Source organism: Triturus cristatus, chromosome 7, assembly GCF_964204655.1.
Source record: "Triturus cristatus chromosome 7, aTriCri1.1, whole genome shotgun sequence".
In the NCBI taxonomy this organism is placed as follows: Eukaryota; Metazoa; Chordata; class Amphibia; order Caudata; family Salamandridae; genus Triturus; species Triturus cristatus.
The window spans coordinates 1,607,738,366-1,607,756,303 of NC_140590.1; the positions used below are offsets into that span (position 1 = coordinate 1,607,738,366).

The 17,938-nt window shown below is 41.6% G+C and overlaps 1 protein-coding gene across 1 annotated transcript in view; it reads right to left on the reverse strand.

The window, feature by feature from the left end:
- Window positions 1–17,938, reverse strand: part of EFCAB8 (EF-hand calcium binding domain 8) — a 3,172,177-nt gene that overhangs the window by 1,739,880 nt on the left and 1,414,359 nt on the right. Inside the window, exon 16 of the mRNA XM_085615170.1 lies at window positions 853–1,080. Within this exon, the coding sequence (XP_085471296.1) occupies window positions 853–1,080 (228 nt within the window). The remainder of the gene's footprint in view (window positions 1–852; window positions 1,081–17,938) is intronic.

Below are 17,938 nucleotides of genomic sequence, written 5' to 3' on the forward strand. Positions count from 1 at the left end.
GATCCTGATTCATTGTTTCTTGCTTACCTACCCTTCTTCCTTGTTTCACCATTAATTTAAGTCAAAGCACTATTTACTTCTCATGCTCTGTCTTGAGGCAGAGGTGAATCAGTGGACTCTCATCTGGAGCCAATCCTTTGAGATCCTGATAGTTTGCTAGACCAGGATACGGTCGACGGCTCCTTTGCTGCATATTCAGAGGGAGTTGCTTATGGGATCGTCATAATTATTTGCAAACGAGTATATATGGAATATGGCCAATTTAGCTTAAAAGTTGAACATAGATATATGTATAAATTGTCTTTTTGATGAAAAATATGTATTTTAAAACAGTGCTGCGAGATCCCCACCACTCCGTGGGCTATTTATGAACATCAATGACGATCCTATGAAGATGTGTTCTCATTTAATATGTATCTTGGGAGAATGTCATGTTTGAGAAAGTCTACTCAATGAAGAGCTAATGTAAAAAGTATTTTTCATGTTATTTACAGCTGCTTACCTGGGACAACATGTGAAAAAGTACATTATTTAATGTAGGTGGATGAAAGAGGGAAACAAAATAAAAGTTGTGTATGTTTCAAAGCAGAAGTCAACTAAAGAGCACCCAGGTGGGCAACTAATTTTATGCATTTGTGATACCTTACGAAACACAATTGGTCAATGAATCATAGTTTGAAAATACTGACACACAAAGGCCTTCCTGTAGAGCTGGGCAGATTGCATCACATGGTCTCATATGACTGTCCTGGTCATGTCCAGCATACATCTTGATGACTACTTTAGGGTTCACTTATAAAGTAGGCTATGATTGAAAATTATAAAAGGCTTTAAATTCCATAATTCCCTTACCTCTTTCTTGTCAAAACGAGGCAATTCCTGTAAACAAGTTCCATTGTTAAAGTTCCACAGTTTGATGGTTCCATCTTTTAATCCAGTGATGAGGCGCCTCCCAGAACCATCAAACGTCATTGCAGTGACCTCAACAGAATTCTCCTTGGATGTAGAAAACTGCATCACCTTTTGTCCAGTCATGACGTCCCACACACTAACAACCCCACTGTGGCACCCGCTCACCACCTGAATGGAAGTTAAAGCCGCACAATGATCTTAAAATCCATGTGACAGTACCTTAGTGTTCTATAATCATCGTACAACAGGAAAGAACTGTACAGTAAAGTAAGATAAAACTGGAATTGAAAGCACATTCACACCTTCAATATGGGAATTCATTATACTTGAAAAATCCAAATTTCCTTACTAAGTGCCTTTAGAGAATCGGAAAACGCCACTGCTTTATATATCAGGTGTAGCTCAACAGAACTTTAGTTCAAGCTGACAGAATTAATGGCTGAGTAACAAAACAGCTTTAGATAACGTATTCAAATATACACAACAAAGAGTTGAGGTGCTCTTGAGTTCTGACTGGTAGTGATTCTTGACTTGCAAGGATCCTGGCTAACACTAAGCGATTGGATTGTGCTTCAGTGGAATATGGCTGCATTGCACTGGTGCAGCATTGTATGCATGTGAGCTTTTTCTAAACTGCGTTTAGTGTCGGTCTCTGGTTTCTTCATCACAGAGATACCAACTAACAAGACTATGCTGGGTGTCTTCAATCTAGAGACTAAATAATCATACTGCCCTGTGTACTCTAAGCTCAAATGCACAACTTTCTCAAATCTCAAATCTTTATTCTTTATTTGGCTGACTATCAGCCATAAAAGAAGGCATCAAAAAAACATTTAAGACAGGTTAAAAACATACAGTGCAATATTTTTCAAAGACAGTAGCAATTTCAGTGTCTAAATTTCAGAATCATAATTAACAGTTTTCATGAATAACATCATAAATTGAGGTCGGGGTCTAAATAATTTCATAATCAATCCTCTATCCCAAAAAGCAACAAAGCCCAAAATTGATCCTTGTTAGAACAAGTAATAAAATCATTTTGCAACAATGTCCCGCAATCGAACAGCTGAAGAAATATATCTGCAAATCATTAAACAAGTAAATTCATCTTTTAAACCTGGAGGTGATGTAGTTATGCACGACACTTCCTAATATTTAAAAACTTTAAAAGGGGAATAATAGAATCGCGCCTTGGTAAGATATAAAGTTTACAGAAAAAAATAAAATGTAATGTGCACTGGACAGACTTAGAGTCACAGGGTCACAGATCCAGTTTGGCATGGCAATAAACTTTACGAGGATAAGAGACCAGAAAATGCGAGATGCCAAACATGAATCTTAGATGATAAAACAGTTTGGCGTGGCTAAAATAAAAGGAAAGATAGGGCTTAATGCCTGGTGTGCAAACTAGCAGAGAATGTTCTAGGACACTCTTTTTTGCCATCTCTAAAGTTCCTCAGATTGAATATAGAAGAGTTAAAAAATCCCTTTACAATTTCACTTTTGGTATTTTAGCAATGCTACCTGGATTGTAAAAACAGTCCGCCAGCCCCATGGTCTCTAGCTGTTTTTTTATATAACTAAGCCAAGGTATTTTTGTCAAATGATCCAGTTTGAGACACTCTGTAATAATAGCGCGATTTAGGACTGGTTCTTCCTTTGTCCAGATGGAATGCCACAGTAATATCGGTGCTGACTGCAACGAAAGGATAGAGGTATCAAACCTAATTCGCTATGACAGATAGTGGCAGCAAGACTCTTGGGAACTGTCAACAAGCGTCTCATGAAGGAGCTCTTGGCTCTTTTTAGGCCCCCTACATTACAAAAAACCCATACTCCAGCACCATACAGAGTAGCGAAACAGGAACGTGCCTTATAGATGTTAGTGATTGTATTGATTGGTTTAGAGCCTTACTTTTTTGTAAATCTAGAAATCGCCTCCAGATTTTGATTAAAACTGCTGATCCTTGAATCTACTAAAGGATGCCAGGTACTTTTTTGATCGAAGAGAATACCCGAATAGGAAAAGTTGGGGACATAGGACAACTTTTCATTTTTTATAAAAGAGGATTTTAAAACAGTGGGGGATATACACACCACCACAGTATAAGATTTCCCTACACTAGTCTTTAAACCAATTTCATTCATAAAATCATTAAACCTAGTTAAAAGCCTCTACAACCCCACCCCAGTTCTAGACATTAAGACACAATCATCTGCATAAAGTAATGCCGGCAGCATGCTACAGCCTATCATGGGGGCATCCACATTCCCATATTTAATACAATTTTCTAAGTCGTTTATATGCAAGCAGAATAAAAAAAGATGCAAGAACGCAACCCTGGCAAACCCCACAATTCATTTTTATTGGGGCGGTGAGTTCGCCACCTGCTCCATACCTGACTCTCCCCGTCACATCTTGATGCATAGTTGCTAGGAAGTGGACAATAGATGGTTTGATGCCCATATTAAAAACAAAATCCCACAATCTCCCTCTCTGTACCCAGGCAAAAGCAGACGTAAGGTCCATGAACTCAAGATAAAGGGATCCAGGCTTAGCTAGTGTTTACTGGCTTATGACCAGGTACAGATTAAGGCATTGTTCCACCGTTCCCAATCCCCTCCTAAAGCCATACTGTATGTCTGAAAATTTCCCACTGTCGGTTACCCAGGCCTCCAACTGCTCTAATATAACCCTGCCCATCAGTTTGCAAGTACAATAAATTAAGGCGATGGGCCTATAACCTTTTGGGTCAGACCTGTCCCCTTTTTTGAAGATGGGGACTATTGTCACAGATCTCCACAAATCAGACAGTCCCTGGGTTGCATAACAACTTAAGATGTTCGTCAACAGTGGGAGCCATGGGGGGGGATGAGCTAAAAACAAGACTGCTGGGATACCGTCGGGGCCTGAGGCCTTATTCTTCACAGTATGATTTAAAGCCCTTTCTACCTCAAGTGTTGGGCGAGCCAATTCTGATGCTCCATAATTTAAATTAGAATATGACTCACCATTATAGAAAAGTGTTCTACCCAGACTTCAGGCATAATTGTAGCGTCTATATTGCTGTTGTGGGAGCTGTTGAAGAGATCTGAGTTAACGGTTTTCCAGAAAAGTCTGGCATCTTTACTCTGACAAGCTACATGGAGTTGTTCCCAGGCTTCCTTTCTTATGTCTAGTTTGCATCTCCCTAATGCCTGTTTATACTCAAATCGTGACTGTTTTTCTTCCAGTTTGTCTCGAGGTTTTTTCTTCAATGCCTTAAGTAGTTTATTATGGTAATGTGAACAGTCACTATTAAACCATCCACTTTGCCTTCGAGGTCTTATTTCTTGATCACTAAATAAGGCATCATTGATGGTCTCAGTTATTGCTGCTAAGGATGTGAGCATAGATGGGGGGTTTATGCTATCTTTCAGACGGTCTAAAACTTGATTCATGTTGATTTTCATGATCTTTTGTAGAACAGAATCAGAATTTATGGTGGACCACTTCCGCAATAGCCCCTTATTTTTAACATAAGTTATTGGGCATGATTTGTTAAGCATAGCGGGGTCAGCAGCTTGAATCTCTAATTGGAAGAGATAGCGGATAATGATCACTAAAACAGACCTTATGTATGGTAAAAATTATTATGATAAAAGTTAACAAGGATCAAAGTCACAGTTTTTCTAAAAAAGAATGTTAATAATTTGAAAATGAAAACACACAATACTATAACGTTTTATAAAAGCAACCCATTGTTCAGATTTTAACTTGTTGGTCAATCCGGAGATATTCCAAAAGAGGCTACCATAAACAGTTGTACTATTATGGCTACATGACACTTCCTCAATGGAGTGGGCAATTGCTCACAAATATTTTGGGGTAGCATTACCATGTTGAATGGTGCCAAAGATTGGGACCCCTCGCCCAGTGAAATAACATTGAATACTGTGAAAGCTAGCTCTGATGACTCAGGAGAGGAAGGACTGACAGCATGTGACACAAAAGTCGATGTTCATTTTTCTAGGCCACCAGAACAACCTACAGACGGTCTATATTTTAGATCATGCTTAATTTGTCTGACACAGCCATTCGCCAGAGGATGTAGTCAATCCACATAATCTAAGGAAGAAAAACGAGTAAAGGTTGGAATAGCATAGTTGTATGTGACTTCACCAGTTAAAGATGGAAACCTATGTCCTGTGGATGTATATGGCTTGTAAAAGTACCCTAATGGCACTGCCTCAATGGGTCCACTTGCATTTTTACACCAAGAAAGCTTATCCATAAGATAATGGACGAGTGGCCTATTTTTAAAATTTACAACAATACAGTCACTTGACCCCATTTTTAATTGTGTGCCCACCCATGCAACCCGTTCAACGTTATTTATGTGATTAAATAAATCATCACTTTTGGGCCAGTCCGCTGCTTTCGCAAGCCAATTAACTGTTTTATTCATTAAAGGATTCAGGTCTTCCTCCTTGCTAGGTAGTAGAGGTGGCACATTCTTTAGTACTATGACAAATGGAGTGGCTTCAGGTAGAAGATGGAGTATTCTTTCATGATTTTTCCTTGATGTGAAATGACCTTTCTCTTGACGATTGTCAACAAGATTGAGCATTCCAGTCTCTTTTAGCCCAGGAATAATTGGCTGACCACTAGTCAAATTAAGGGCTTTGTTTTTCTGAGCCGGGAGGAACCAGTTAGAATGTTAGTATCAATGGCAGCGCGATCTCTTGCGGACATGACCAGGGAAGGAGGTGTGAGCGGTAGGTCAGAATTAGGGATAGGTACAGTGTTTGTCCCAGGAGTTAGACTAGATAAACTTGAGCCAATCAAAATTTTTAGTGACATATCGATGCTATTCAGGATACCGAGAAACGGTTCAAGGAGTGAATTCATTACTACTTCAAGCTAGCTAATATGTTGGGTGGGCGATAATGAGTCCCCTTTGACTTCGTTTTCTTTTGATCCTGAGTCAATATCCAATTCTACAGCCCTTGCGCTCTTCCTTACAGGAGGTGCCAATGTTTTCTTGCGAGTTGCCGGTGGCAATACATCTTCCTTAGACTTACTGCATGCCTTTGACTTTTTGGGCAGGGGTGGGTGTAAGATGTCTAAAAAACAGCCTTGCTAGTTAACACTGGTATTTTGTTTAGAGGGGCTTCCAAAACATTCAATGCCATGGCACCCATATCTAAGTCAGAGGTCCTCAATTGGTCACTGTCTGTAGGCCACTCCAGTTCCAGGAATTTACTGTTATCTAATGCCCGTTTTGTGGCCCCCAGTCTCTCCTCCACTGACTTGATCTCGCTAGTAATAGCCCCAATAGCAGTAGTTAGGAAACTAGTGATAGTTGCAATTAACGGGCGATCCTTACTGGTAGGCATGGGTGTTTTACGTTTCCCTATCCTCTTACCTAGAATCGCACGTTGTTGTCCACCCGAGCGGCAAACTGTGGCAGCCAACCAAGAGACCTGGCCCAGCCTAGCCCGGCTGCGGACAGGTGCTGATGTGCCCGGGTTTGGCACGGGCACGCCCGCTGGCGTCCCGCGCCGCGGGACCCCTTGGCTGTTTTTAATGCGCCTCCGGGCACATCTGCCTCTCGATGGCGCCAAGCCTTGTGTGGGGATGCAGTGCGGCGTGCCTAGTGGGGGCGGAGCCCCAGAAACAAAGTGCGGCGTGAGTGCAGGCAGTTCCAAACGTGCTCCCTACTCTCTATTAAATCCTAGTGACAGAGACCCACCAAGTTTTTAATATACAAGGCACACTGACCCATAACACTGCAAAGCATTCTATGTATTCAATGCATATAATAGTGCTGACTTTCCTACTGGACATTTGGGAATATTGCCATAAGGTTTTTTTTCACCTCTCGGTGGAGAAGTAGGACCCTGAGACTCCAGACGGGCCACGAGGGACTTAGCCTTGTGTGGCAGGCTAGCACAGACACATCAATGGTGGCACTTTTCCTACTTATCCTTCAGGTTGCCTGGTTTCTTCTTAGAATGGTGCAACACTCATGCAGGGTAAATTATAACATCTTGTTTTCCTCCGACACTACATTCTTCCATAGTTACATGAGAAGCTGTGTGCCGCCCTGAGCCCCCCAACAAGTGGGACTGTAAAAACCCTCTGCTGTCATCTATACCTATCGCGGTGCTTTCTTGGCAGGCATGTTGGAAGTAAAAATGACCACCCGCTTGTCTTTTTTGTCTTTAGCTAATTTTTGTCATCGCATATCTACATGTCATACGTTCTGTAGAAATGTACTCATGTGCAAGACATTACTAATGTAACTGTGTAATTTGTTTTTGTAACAAAACCTAAATAACCTTTTTCTTGTACACTACTTGTATGCAGAAGTACTTTACCATGTAAGGTTTAGATACCCTTCTTGGTGCTGTTCGCACTATAAAAAATTGCAAAAATTAAAAAAAATGAAATAAATATGCTCCACAAGTCCAAAGCTGTGCAGCACTGCCTCGGAGAAAAGCTACAGCCACACAGAAAGAAAGAAAATAAGTTACTTACCTGTAACTATGGTTATCCAGTATAGGTATCTTTCATAGATTCACATGCCTGAATCATTCTTCGTGGTCTAGACGGGAGTCCCACGCAGTATTTAAATAATGCCATAGCCTATAATGGCCCTGAGCTATGTTTTATATAGCCTATTTATGTCCTTTTAAAAAAAGGACTAAATGTTGAATACAGCCAATCAGCTGCAAGCACCCTCTAGAACCGTCCCATCAGAGGCAGTTTCCCTCAGATTTTCCCAGCACAAGAGAGAAGTGAGTATCTTAATGAATAATATAGAAACAGCCTCTACGGAGGGAGGGTGGGTGCATGTGAATCTATGAAAAATACCAATACTGGATAACTGTAATTACGGTAAGTAACTTATTTTCTTATCCAGTATTGGGGTATCCTTCATAGATTCACATGTCTGAATCACATGTCCGAATCACAGTAGCAAGCAGTCACATTCAATTCTATCTTGTCTGTTGTGGATGGTGGGAAACATCTAAAACAGTGAACCTCAACAATTTGAGGGAATACAAGAGGCACCTTAAAGGCTATACCTGTTTCTACTGTTGTTATTATATATACAAGTTTATATGATTTCTCTCTTTTTTGGGAGGGACTAAGGGGAAGCAAGAAAAAAGTGCACGGAACATAAAAACTTAAAATGTCACATATATTAGCGTTTTCATACACAAAGCATTAGGGAGAGGCAAGGAAAACAACAGCATAACTTATAATACACCTTACCTAGTAATGTTTTACATCATTTAGAACATGTAAGCATTTGAAATCACCATGAGAACAAAATACTCTTTCCAAGGGTTAGAAAGAGGCCTACATTAATGGAAGAGATAGCGAAGCACTGCCTGGCCTAACGCTGCATCTGCATCCTGTGCGGACTCCAGGCCGTAGTGCTGTGTGAAGGTATAAGTGGTCCTCCAGGCTGCAGCACCACATATTTTTTCCAGAGTCATCCCCACGAAGAGGGTAGCTGACATGCCAACTGCTCTGGTGGAGTCCGCTTTCGCTACGGGTTGTTAGGTTTGACATGACCGAACTATATCGCAGCCATCTTGCGACCGGCTTTTGTTACTGCAGTTCCTTCTCTGCCTTGGCCATAGGACACTAATAATTGCTCTGTAGGAGTTGAGGGTTACAGAAAAAAGGATGGGAGTATAACCGGCTCATCAAGGTGGAATTGTGACAGCACTTTAGGTATAAATGTATGATTAGTCCTTAGAATCACAGCATCGTCTCTAAATAATAAAAAGGGTTTCCTAATGGTGAATGTTTGGATCTTGCTTACCCTTCTGGCTGAGATGAGAGCAAGCAAAAGAGTGACTTTCCATGTTAGTAATTTCAATTCAGCTTTATGAATGGGTACAAATGGTCTTTTCATGAGTTGGGCAAGTACCACATTGAGGTTCCATTCCAGTGGAGGTGCACACACTGGAGGAAATGTATGGAACAGTCCCTTCATAAATTGTTTGATCAAGCTTGAGGCACAAAGAGGAGTGGCCCTGGAAGCTCTTCTATAATGAGAGATGAAAGCCAGATGCACCTTAACATATGCAAAAACTAAACCAGATTTTGCCGAGGAGATATGGCAAATTCTGTAGCGGGGATACTTGAAATGGACGCAGGCCATTTCTTTGACACCAAAAACAGAACCTTTTCCATTTCAGTTTGTACGTCTTGTTGATGCTTTCTGCTCTAGATTTCGAAAGGATGTCTCTACACTCCTGCGAAATGTTCATGTCTCTAAACTCCAAGAATTCAGGAGCCAAGCATGCAAGTAGAGTGACTCTGCATTCGGATGGCGCACTTGACCGTTTTCCTTGGTCAGACGAGGAGGAAACAGCTGCAGACTTGGCTTCTGATAGATGAAGTAATTCTGAGAACCAATGTTGCCTGGGCCACCTGGGCGCATTGAGAATCGGGCCACATCTCTCCAGATTCATTTTGGTCGGTACTCTCGGAATAAATGTGATGGGGGGGGGAAGGAGCAAGCATTTATCCCTGGCATTCTCATCGAAAGGGCACTGCCCTGAAACCCCGGGAGGGGGAACCTGCTGGCATAGGATCAGCATTTAGCGTTGATGTCTGTGGCAAACAGGTCCAGCGCTGGCTTTCCCCATAGTGCAAGTACTCCATCCAGCTGGAATTGGTTGAGTTCCCATTCGTGGCAATTGTCTGAAGCTCTGCTGAGAGCATCTGCTAGCGTGTTGTTTAGACTCTGAGAGAAATCCCATACTCTGTTGCCCAGCTCCATAGTTCTTACGCTTCCTGAGAAAGCGCAAGAGATTTGGTTCCTCCATGTTTATGTAGAACGTATTGTCCGTACAGTCCAGTATGGAGGTGCCTGCTATTCTCAGTAGAAAAGCCTGTAAAGAGAGGAATATAGCCTTCAACTCCAGGCTGTTGATATGACTTTGTCTTTGAGAATTTGATAATTCGCCTTGAGTTTGAAGGTCCTGCAAGTGAATTCCCCAGCCTTCCATAGAGGTATCCGTTGTCAGGATGTAGTCTGGTATGCTTTGCAGAAAAGTGATTCCTTTCTAAAGGTTTGGGGTGTGGTACCACCATTGCATTTCCGCTTTTATGGCCAGGGTAACCCGGAATGATGTTTTCAAAGGATCCCGACATTTGAAGCCATTGCTTTTGCAGTTCGTCTTGGAGAGGTCTCATCCTGAGTCTGACAAGGGCACTAGGTGTATCGCTGATGAGCACATTCACAGGAGCAATTTGTGTTTTTTTACTGAAACAGACTTTCTTTTTGAAATGACCATAGCCAATTGTCATACACGGATTTGGCGTTCTTCCGACATGAATGCTTTGCATTGGACCGTTTCCAATCTGGCTCCCAGAAATGGTGTTATTTGATTGGGAATAAATGAAGACTTTGCGATTTTCACTGTCAACCCCAGCTTGCTGAACAGTTGAAGACAAGCATTTGTGGTTTCAGTTGCTTGCTTTGCTGTTGGTGCCTTCAGCAGCCAGTCGTCCAAGTAGTGGAATACTTCGTGACCTTGGGAACGTAGGACTGCGGCAACTGGCGCTTGGCACTTTGTAAATATTCTGGGGGACGATTTGAGGCTGAAGGGGAGAAGCTTAAATTGGTAGTGGGTACCAGCTACCGTGAACCTGAGGAATTTTTCGATACTTCCGATGGATGGGGAAGTATGCGTCTTCCAAATCAAGGGAGGTCATGAAGTTTCCTCTTTGAGATGGCGTAAGATCTCAGCCAGAGTTACCATTTTGAATGTTTGTTTTCTCAGGAACTTTTTTCACTTTCTGAGATCCAATATTGGTCTCCATTCCCCTGACTTCTTCATAATTAAGAAAGAAATGGCAAAAGAAACCCTGACCCCTTTGCAAAGTTGAAACTTCCTCTATCGCTCCTTTGGAGAGCATGATTTTTGCCTCTTTGTGCAATAAGTGAATACGAGGCGGAGGGGTTCCCTTGGGTGGAGTAGTTGGAGGTCTCTCTACGGACTCCAGAGTATGACCGAGGGCAATCAGATCCAGTACCCATCGGGCCGTTGTTAACTTCTCCCAATGCTGGAAGAAAATGGAGATCCTTGCACCCACAGGAGGGAAAATGGAGGGAGGAAGCTGGTACCCTGCTCAGATCATTGTTTTCTCCCGTTGTCTCTGCTGTTGTTGGTGCTCTCTTTCAGCCCTCTTGATGAGAGAAACCAGCCATAGAAGATTGACGGTAGGTGGCAGGTTGATAGGTTTGCCTGTGTTGTGGTTGATCGGGTTGGTATTGTGCCCTCAGGTAATTGCCTCTGTAGGTAGCGAAACCTTGTCCATTGGCTCCTTTGAAAGACGTTTTTCTGTACTGGAGGGAGGCTAAAGATTTTGCTGTATCAGTCTCGATGCATAGTAGTGCCTCATCGATATGCTTACCAAACAAAGCATCCCCATCAAACACCATATCCAGGAACTTTGTCTGGACCTCTGGTGGTCTAGCAAGGAGGCCATATCCGACCACTTCTGTCTATCATAACGGCCAATGAGACCCAAAGCGCTGGCCCGACTTAATGGCCCGACTTAATGGTAGTTGCAGCCCTAGTGAAGAAACTCTTTCCCATAATGTCTAGCCTACACCCTTTCTTATCTGGGGGAGGGGGATTTGAAATTGAGGTGGCCGGGTTCTTTGATCTCCTTTGTGGCGCCAGAGAAATAACAGAATCCAGTCTTGGGTGGCCCGTTAGGCAGGAAGGTAAATCCTGTGGGACTCTGTACTTTTTGTCTATGCGAGAGAGCACTGGCGGTATCTTGGTCGGAGTTTTCATTATTTTCACTCCCTCTTGCCAAAGGCAGTCGATGATCGGGAATGTTCGAATGGACTTCCTAGCCACCTCCTTAAAATTATACAGAAAGCTGTCTGCATGTTTTACAGCCATGGGGAGATAGAACCTGTTGGAAGCCCTCACCATTAAGTTGTGGAAACCCCCTATGTCTTCTGGAGGCGAATTCGCAGGATAGTGTGACAGATGAGAGGGTGTGAGGATAATGTAATCTTCCTAAGGATCTGCAGGTGTAGGCTCTGGAATCTCACCCTCTTCTCTCTCCTCATCTGAGGAGGAAGGGTTGTCCGGATCAGGCTCCTGTATAGGAGGGGGCGGTAATGTTGGTGTCACTGGAAAATCCGGTGTTTCAAGGGACTGCGTTTGCACTGGTGGTGGCTCTTTTTGAATATCTTGTGATGGAAACCTTTGATTATAGTCCGCCAGCATAGCCTGAAGGTCTTGAATCAAAGATGGTGGAAGATGTGGCATCTTTCTAGGGCGAGATTCAGGAGGATAGCCATAATGTTGGTAATTATGTGGTGCTACCAAATATGGCTGATAGTATTGCTGCTCATTGTCATAATCCTAGTCCTCTTCCTGGCACTTTACATGTAACTCAGATGGACTATGCGCAACGCCGTATAATCCATCCTCATCATCATCATCCTCTTCATTTGACTCATGTAGGTCTAAAAGGTGCAAAGGGGGTAAAGGGGAGATTTTGCTGAATTTCGAAATCTCCAGATGAAAAAATGTCTTAGACACCTTTATCATTGTCGACCGTGGCGTAGACGGTATCATGACCACTGAAGATAGGATGCCAGTCATCGATGGTGCTGTTGCAGCTAATGTTGCCGTTGACAGTGTCGTCATCGGTGATGTCAATGGTGTCGTCGAGGTTTCGGCATCCACGACAGGAGGGATTTCGACGGTATGGTTGTCGATGATGCCTTCGTCGACTTCGCCAACTGAGTCTTCGTTGGCGGCACAGACATCATTGGGGTGGACGTCAGCGATGATGGCGTCAATGAGGTTCTCGTCGACAGTATGGGCCCGGGGATGGCCGCTGTCGTCGTCCCTGACGTCGACAGAGCCGACGATGTCACTCTGTTACTTTTCGGTGTCGACAATCTAGGGGTTGTCGTCGACGGTGATGTCGTCTAAGACGATTCTTCGGCTCTGGACTTCCCAGGATCTGAAGAGGAGGCTCTATGATGTTTCTCATGTTTTGAGCTCTTGCTCTCTGGGGAGGGTTTGAGGTGTTCCCTGCTGTTCCTTTCTGATGAGATCTGGCTCTCTTGTGAGGTCTGGATGATCCATCACTGGTCTCTTCAGATGATTGCTGGTGCTTAGTGGACAGCATTTGCAAAAGCAGCTCCCCTCTCTATCTCTTAGATTTTTTTCTTTTTTTTTTTTTAGAGCGAGGTTCAAAAAAAAAAAAAAAAAGACATTACAAAATAAATTTAAAAATCATATCATAGATAATTTGGCATTAAAGTGAAATAGTATAAAGAAAAAGGGGCACTAATCGAAAGTGCAAAGTGCCATGTGCAAACAGCAAAAATACAAATACTCCAAACCACTAAAGTGCAAGTGCAAGGCTAGAATAATTGCAGTAGTGTAGCAATAAAGAGAATTCATTAGCATACAAACACTAATAAAAAACATACATCAAAACGATTTACCACTTCAATATTTAAAATGTAATATCTATAAAGTGCTAATGCATTCTTGACAAGACTATCAGAAGGGAAATTCACTTCCACAATCATATCATAGATAGTATAGCGTTAAAATGCAATAGAAAAAAAATGGCACTAATCGAAAGTGCAATGTGCCATGTGCAAAACCGCATTACTCAATACTCAGAACCACTAAAGTGCAAGTGCAAGGCATAGCTCATTTCAGTAATGTTACGATAAAGGGAATTCATTAACATAAAAACATCGATAGAAAACCTACTTCGAAACAATTCACCACTTCCAGTATTTAAAATGTAATATCTATAACGTGCTAATGCATTCAAATCAGAAACAATCAAAAAAGGAGGTTCATTTCCACACAGAGACCACATAGGGAGAAGACTTTTGGATATATCACTTCCAATATTTCATTTTCTATTAAGTCTTGTCCAGTGTTTCAAAAAAATTCCAGTTTCGCTCAAACTTTTTTACAGCTCCTACCCTCTTAGCGTAGGCCTCCTCAATTTTTTTTACTCTTTTCATTTTATTAATCCATTTCAGATGGGAGGGGGCTTCTGTAGATCTCCAATTTTGCAAGATTAATGAACGTGCTACCGCACTAGCAATAAAAATAAAAACTCTTTCTGGTTTAGACAATTGTAACCCTCCCTTACAGAAGCCAAATAGCGCAGCCTCAGCTTCAATCGGGATTCTATTTCCGATTGCCCGCTCCATGTCTGAGAAAACAGCTTCCCAAAAAAACCTTAGACCGGGACATACAAAAAAAATATGGTGCCAACCACCTTCCCCAGGTTTAGAGCACCGAAAGCACTTATCTTCTACCTCTGGAAACCTTTTGCTTAGAGTGGAAGGTGTTAATTAAGCCAGCCACCTTGATAAAAATGCCATCCTCTTATAATTGGCAGCACGCAATGCTCTACCTCCTAAGTGGCTGATCCACTCCCACTCCCTTTCGGATAATCTGCAGTCAGTCTCCCGATTTATTTTTACCAAATGATTCTGGATGACCGAAGGATATTTTGTTTTATTTAGCAACTTATACCAGTTGCCTATTCCTCGTAGTTTGGCCCTGTAAAGGGCAACTGCCAAATGATTGGGGGGTTCAATTATACCACCCGTACTTCTGAACCAGGAGACTAACCGCAGATATTCAAAAAAGGCCGGTTTACGATGGGTCCCTGTCCTGGCCAATATTTCCTGCCAGGAAATCAGCCTGTTCTGTACTATGAAATGTCTCAGTTCGGTTAATCCAGAATTCTCCCAAACATTAATGTGGCTGGCTTGTATCTGGAAACCTAAGCTGGCACATTCTCTTATTTTCAGATATTGAAAACCCGTCAGATTCATTTCCTTGGAGATAGCTTGAAGTCTAAAAAGGGAATCTTTTAAAGTTTTATATCGAGTTTTCTAAGGAAGTTTAGCAGTTTTGAAAAACACTGGAGTGGACGAACCAATTTCTAACAGCATTCTATCGATAAAAAAAGTATCTCTACAAGAGCTAGATCCTAACAGCCCAGATACAAGATCAAGAAGGGCAGCTTCATAATATGATCTTATATGTGGGAGCGCAAGCCCCCCCAAATCTATTGATAATTGTAAAGTATTCAATTTTACTCTGGGGGCTTTCTTCTCCCAAATAAATTGTCTAAAAAGCGTATCCATTTCCCTAAAAAATACCTGATTAATTTTAATTGGAACATTAGAAAATAAAAACATCAATAGGGGTAATATAGACATTTTGATTAATGATACTCGCCCTACTATTGATAATGGGAGCAATGACCATTGCTCCAATAATTTACTTATTTTTGTCTTCATCCTTAAATAATTTAACTCAAATAATTGAGAAAACTGTGAGGAAACATAAATCCCAAGGTATCTTATAGGGTCAGTTCTTAATGCCTGTAATTTTAAGGAGCAGGGAAATGCATTGATATCAGCATTCATGGCCAGGACTTCTGTTTTATTTGCGTTAATTTTATATCCGCCTATTCTCTCGAACTGAGAAAATTCTCCCAAGACCTCCTCAAAATTAATCCTATTTGGGGCCAAGTATAGAATAATGTCGTCGGCAAATAGTTTAAGTTTAGGCATATCAGAAATAGGGGGATGAATAGCAGCATTGTTTCGAATTGTTAAAACCAAGGGTTCAATAAAAAAGGTAAAAAGTAGAGGAGAGAGCGGACAGCCTTGTCTCGTTCCGCGTCTAATTTTTATTGTTCCTGCGCAGCTGGCATTTATTACAAGCTTTGCTGCAGCGTCCTGATATATATTATTTAGCATCCTTACAACAATCAACGGAAAACCGAATTGAACCAAAGTAATAAATAAAGTTTTCCAATTTACAAGGTCGAATGCTTTTCTGCATCGACCATTACAATGCTTGCAGGAATACGATTTATATTGATATAGTCTAAAGCCTGTATTAAAAATTGGGTATTGGCTGCCATTGATCTACCCGCAATAAACCCAACCATTGATCTACCCGCAATAAACCCAGTTTGGTCCTTATGAATTACTTCCTGAGCAGCTAGTAACAGACGCTCGGCCCAGACCTTCATTAATAATTTATAATCAGAATTTAAAAGGCTTATGGGCCGATACGAATTCATATCATCGGGATTCTTATCTTTTTTAACAAATTAAACGATGATGGCCTCTTTAAACTCGCCCGGGACCTGGCCCCCTTCTCTAATAAAATTAAACAAATTTCTCAGAGGAACAAGTAATTCCTCTGAAAAAACTTTAAAAAACTCGATTGGGAAGCCATTTTGCCCACAAGCTTTAGCGCCCGCAGTTGATTTGATAGCTGCTAAAATTTCCCCTACCTCAACTTCTCTTTCTAAATTATGAACCCGCTCTACAGATAGTTGAGGGAGATTCAAAGTTGAAAAATACTCTTTGATCGAGTTTTCCTGTATTTTATATTCAGTGGAGTATAACCGGGCATAATGATCCAAGAAGAGTTGGGAAATTCTGCAGCCATCAACTACTTCTGATCCAGTAGAGGGATCCAATATTTTTATTATTGAGGCAGATTCCTGTTTCTTCCTCATCGAATTTGCCAGGAGTTTGCCAATTAATTGGCTCTCCTCGTAGACCCTCTGTTGAAATAATTGAGAGTTACATACCTCTTCAATGATAAAAAAATCTTTCAAAGCCATTTTTGCCTGGTCATATTTATTAGGTAAAAACTGAAGTTGGAGGGCATACTCCTGGTCCAGTTCTATCTGTAATTGAGCTATCTTATTCCTTTGAGCCTTATGCTGAGCAGTTGTAAAAGCTATTATTAAACCCCGAGCTGTCGTTTTAAACCCTCTCCAAACAGAAAAGGGGCTAGCGGTATTTTCATTGATCCGGAAGTATTCCCCAATCCAGCCCCTAAAATCATTTACCCATTCCTCATTCTGCAATAGGAGACGGTCCAGCTGCCACCTGGGTCGTTCCCTATTCTCTCCCTTGATTCTAATCTCCAGATTGATATAAGCATGATCTGAAAAGGGGTTACATCCTATACCTACTTCTAAAATCTGGAGCGACCTGGAGCTAAGGAAGAAATCTATTCTGGATGCGGTTTGAAAGCGATGCGAATAAAAAGTAAAAAATTCCTTCTCCGCGTTCCTTTCCCTCCAACCGTCCACCAATTGGAATCCCTTAATAATAATTTCCATAGCTTTTTTAGTTCTCGGCTTTAATTGTCTCCTCTGTTTATTTGTCGTGTCTTTTCTTAGATCCAATATAAAATTTAAATCTCCTCCAAGTACCATCTGCCCCAAGGCGCCGGATAATAAGATGTATATTTGAATTAACTGAGCCTCATCATCAATTATCGGGCCATAGTAGTTAATTAAATTAAGCCTTTTCCCATATAGCTTTACTGCTACCCATATCCATCTCCCCTGCAAGTCCCTATGAACTTCTACAACCTCCCAGGGAAGCTTATTAGAAAGATAAATTGCAACACCCCTCGTTGCTGAGACTGAAGATGCAAAAAATACTTTTGAGAAAATTCTGGGTATATATAGCTTGGGGAAATTAGACTTAAGATGAGTTTCTTGGAGGAAAAGGATTTGAGGGTTTAACGAGGTAAGCCATCTGATTAAAGCGCCATACTTCTTTTTATTCAGTATACCATTTACATTGGCTGATAGAATCTTACATCTATTCAATTCCCTATCCATTTATCCATCTATCCGTGATCCATTTTCTGCCTTGCCTTTAAACGTAAGATCTAATAGTAACCTTATTCAAAAAACCTCTTGCTCTATTTTTCATCCCTTTGCCATATGTGATCCCTTGACCCTCCCAACCCTTCCAACCCCTAGAAAAAAAAAAACCCTCCCTAGAATGTGGAATATTCCCTACCCACCACGCTAACCACATTGCTACCCACCCTACAACACCCTGGGGTGTCTTGACCTTACACCCTACGTGACCCGCGATCCCACCCCACCCCCTACTGATGTAAATCAACTAAGAACCTTGAAAATTAAGATCAAACTAGGTCA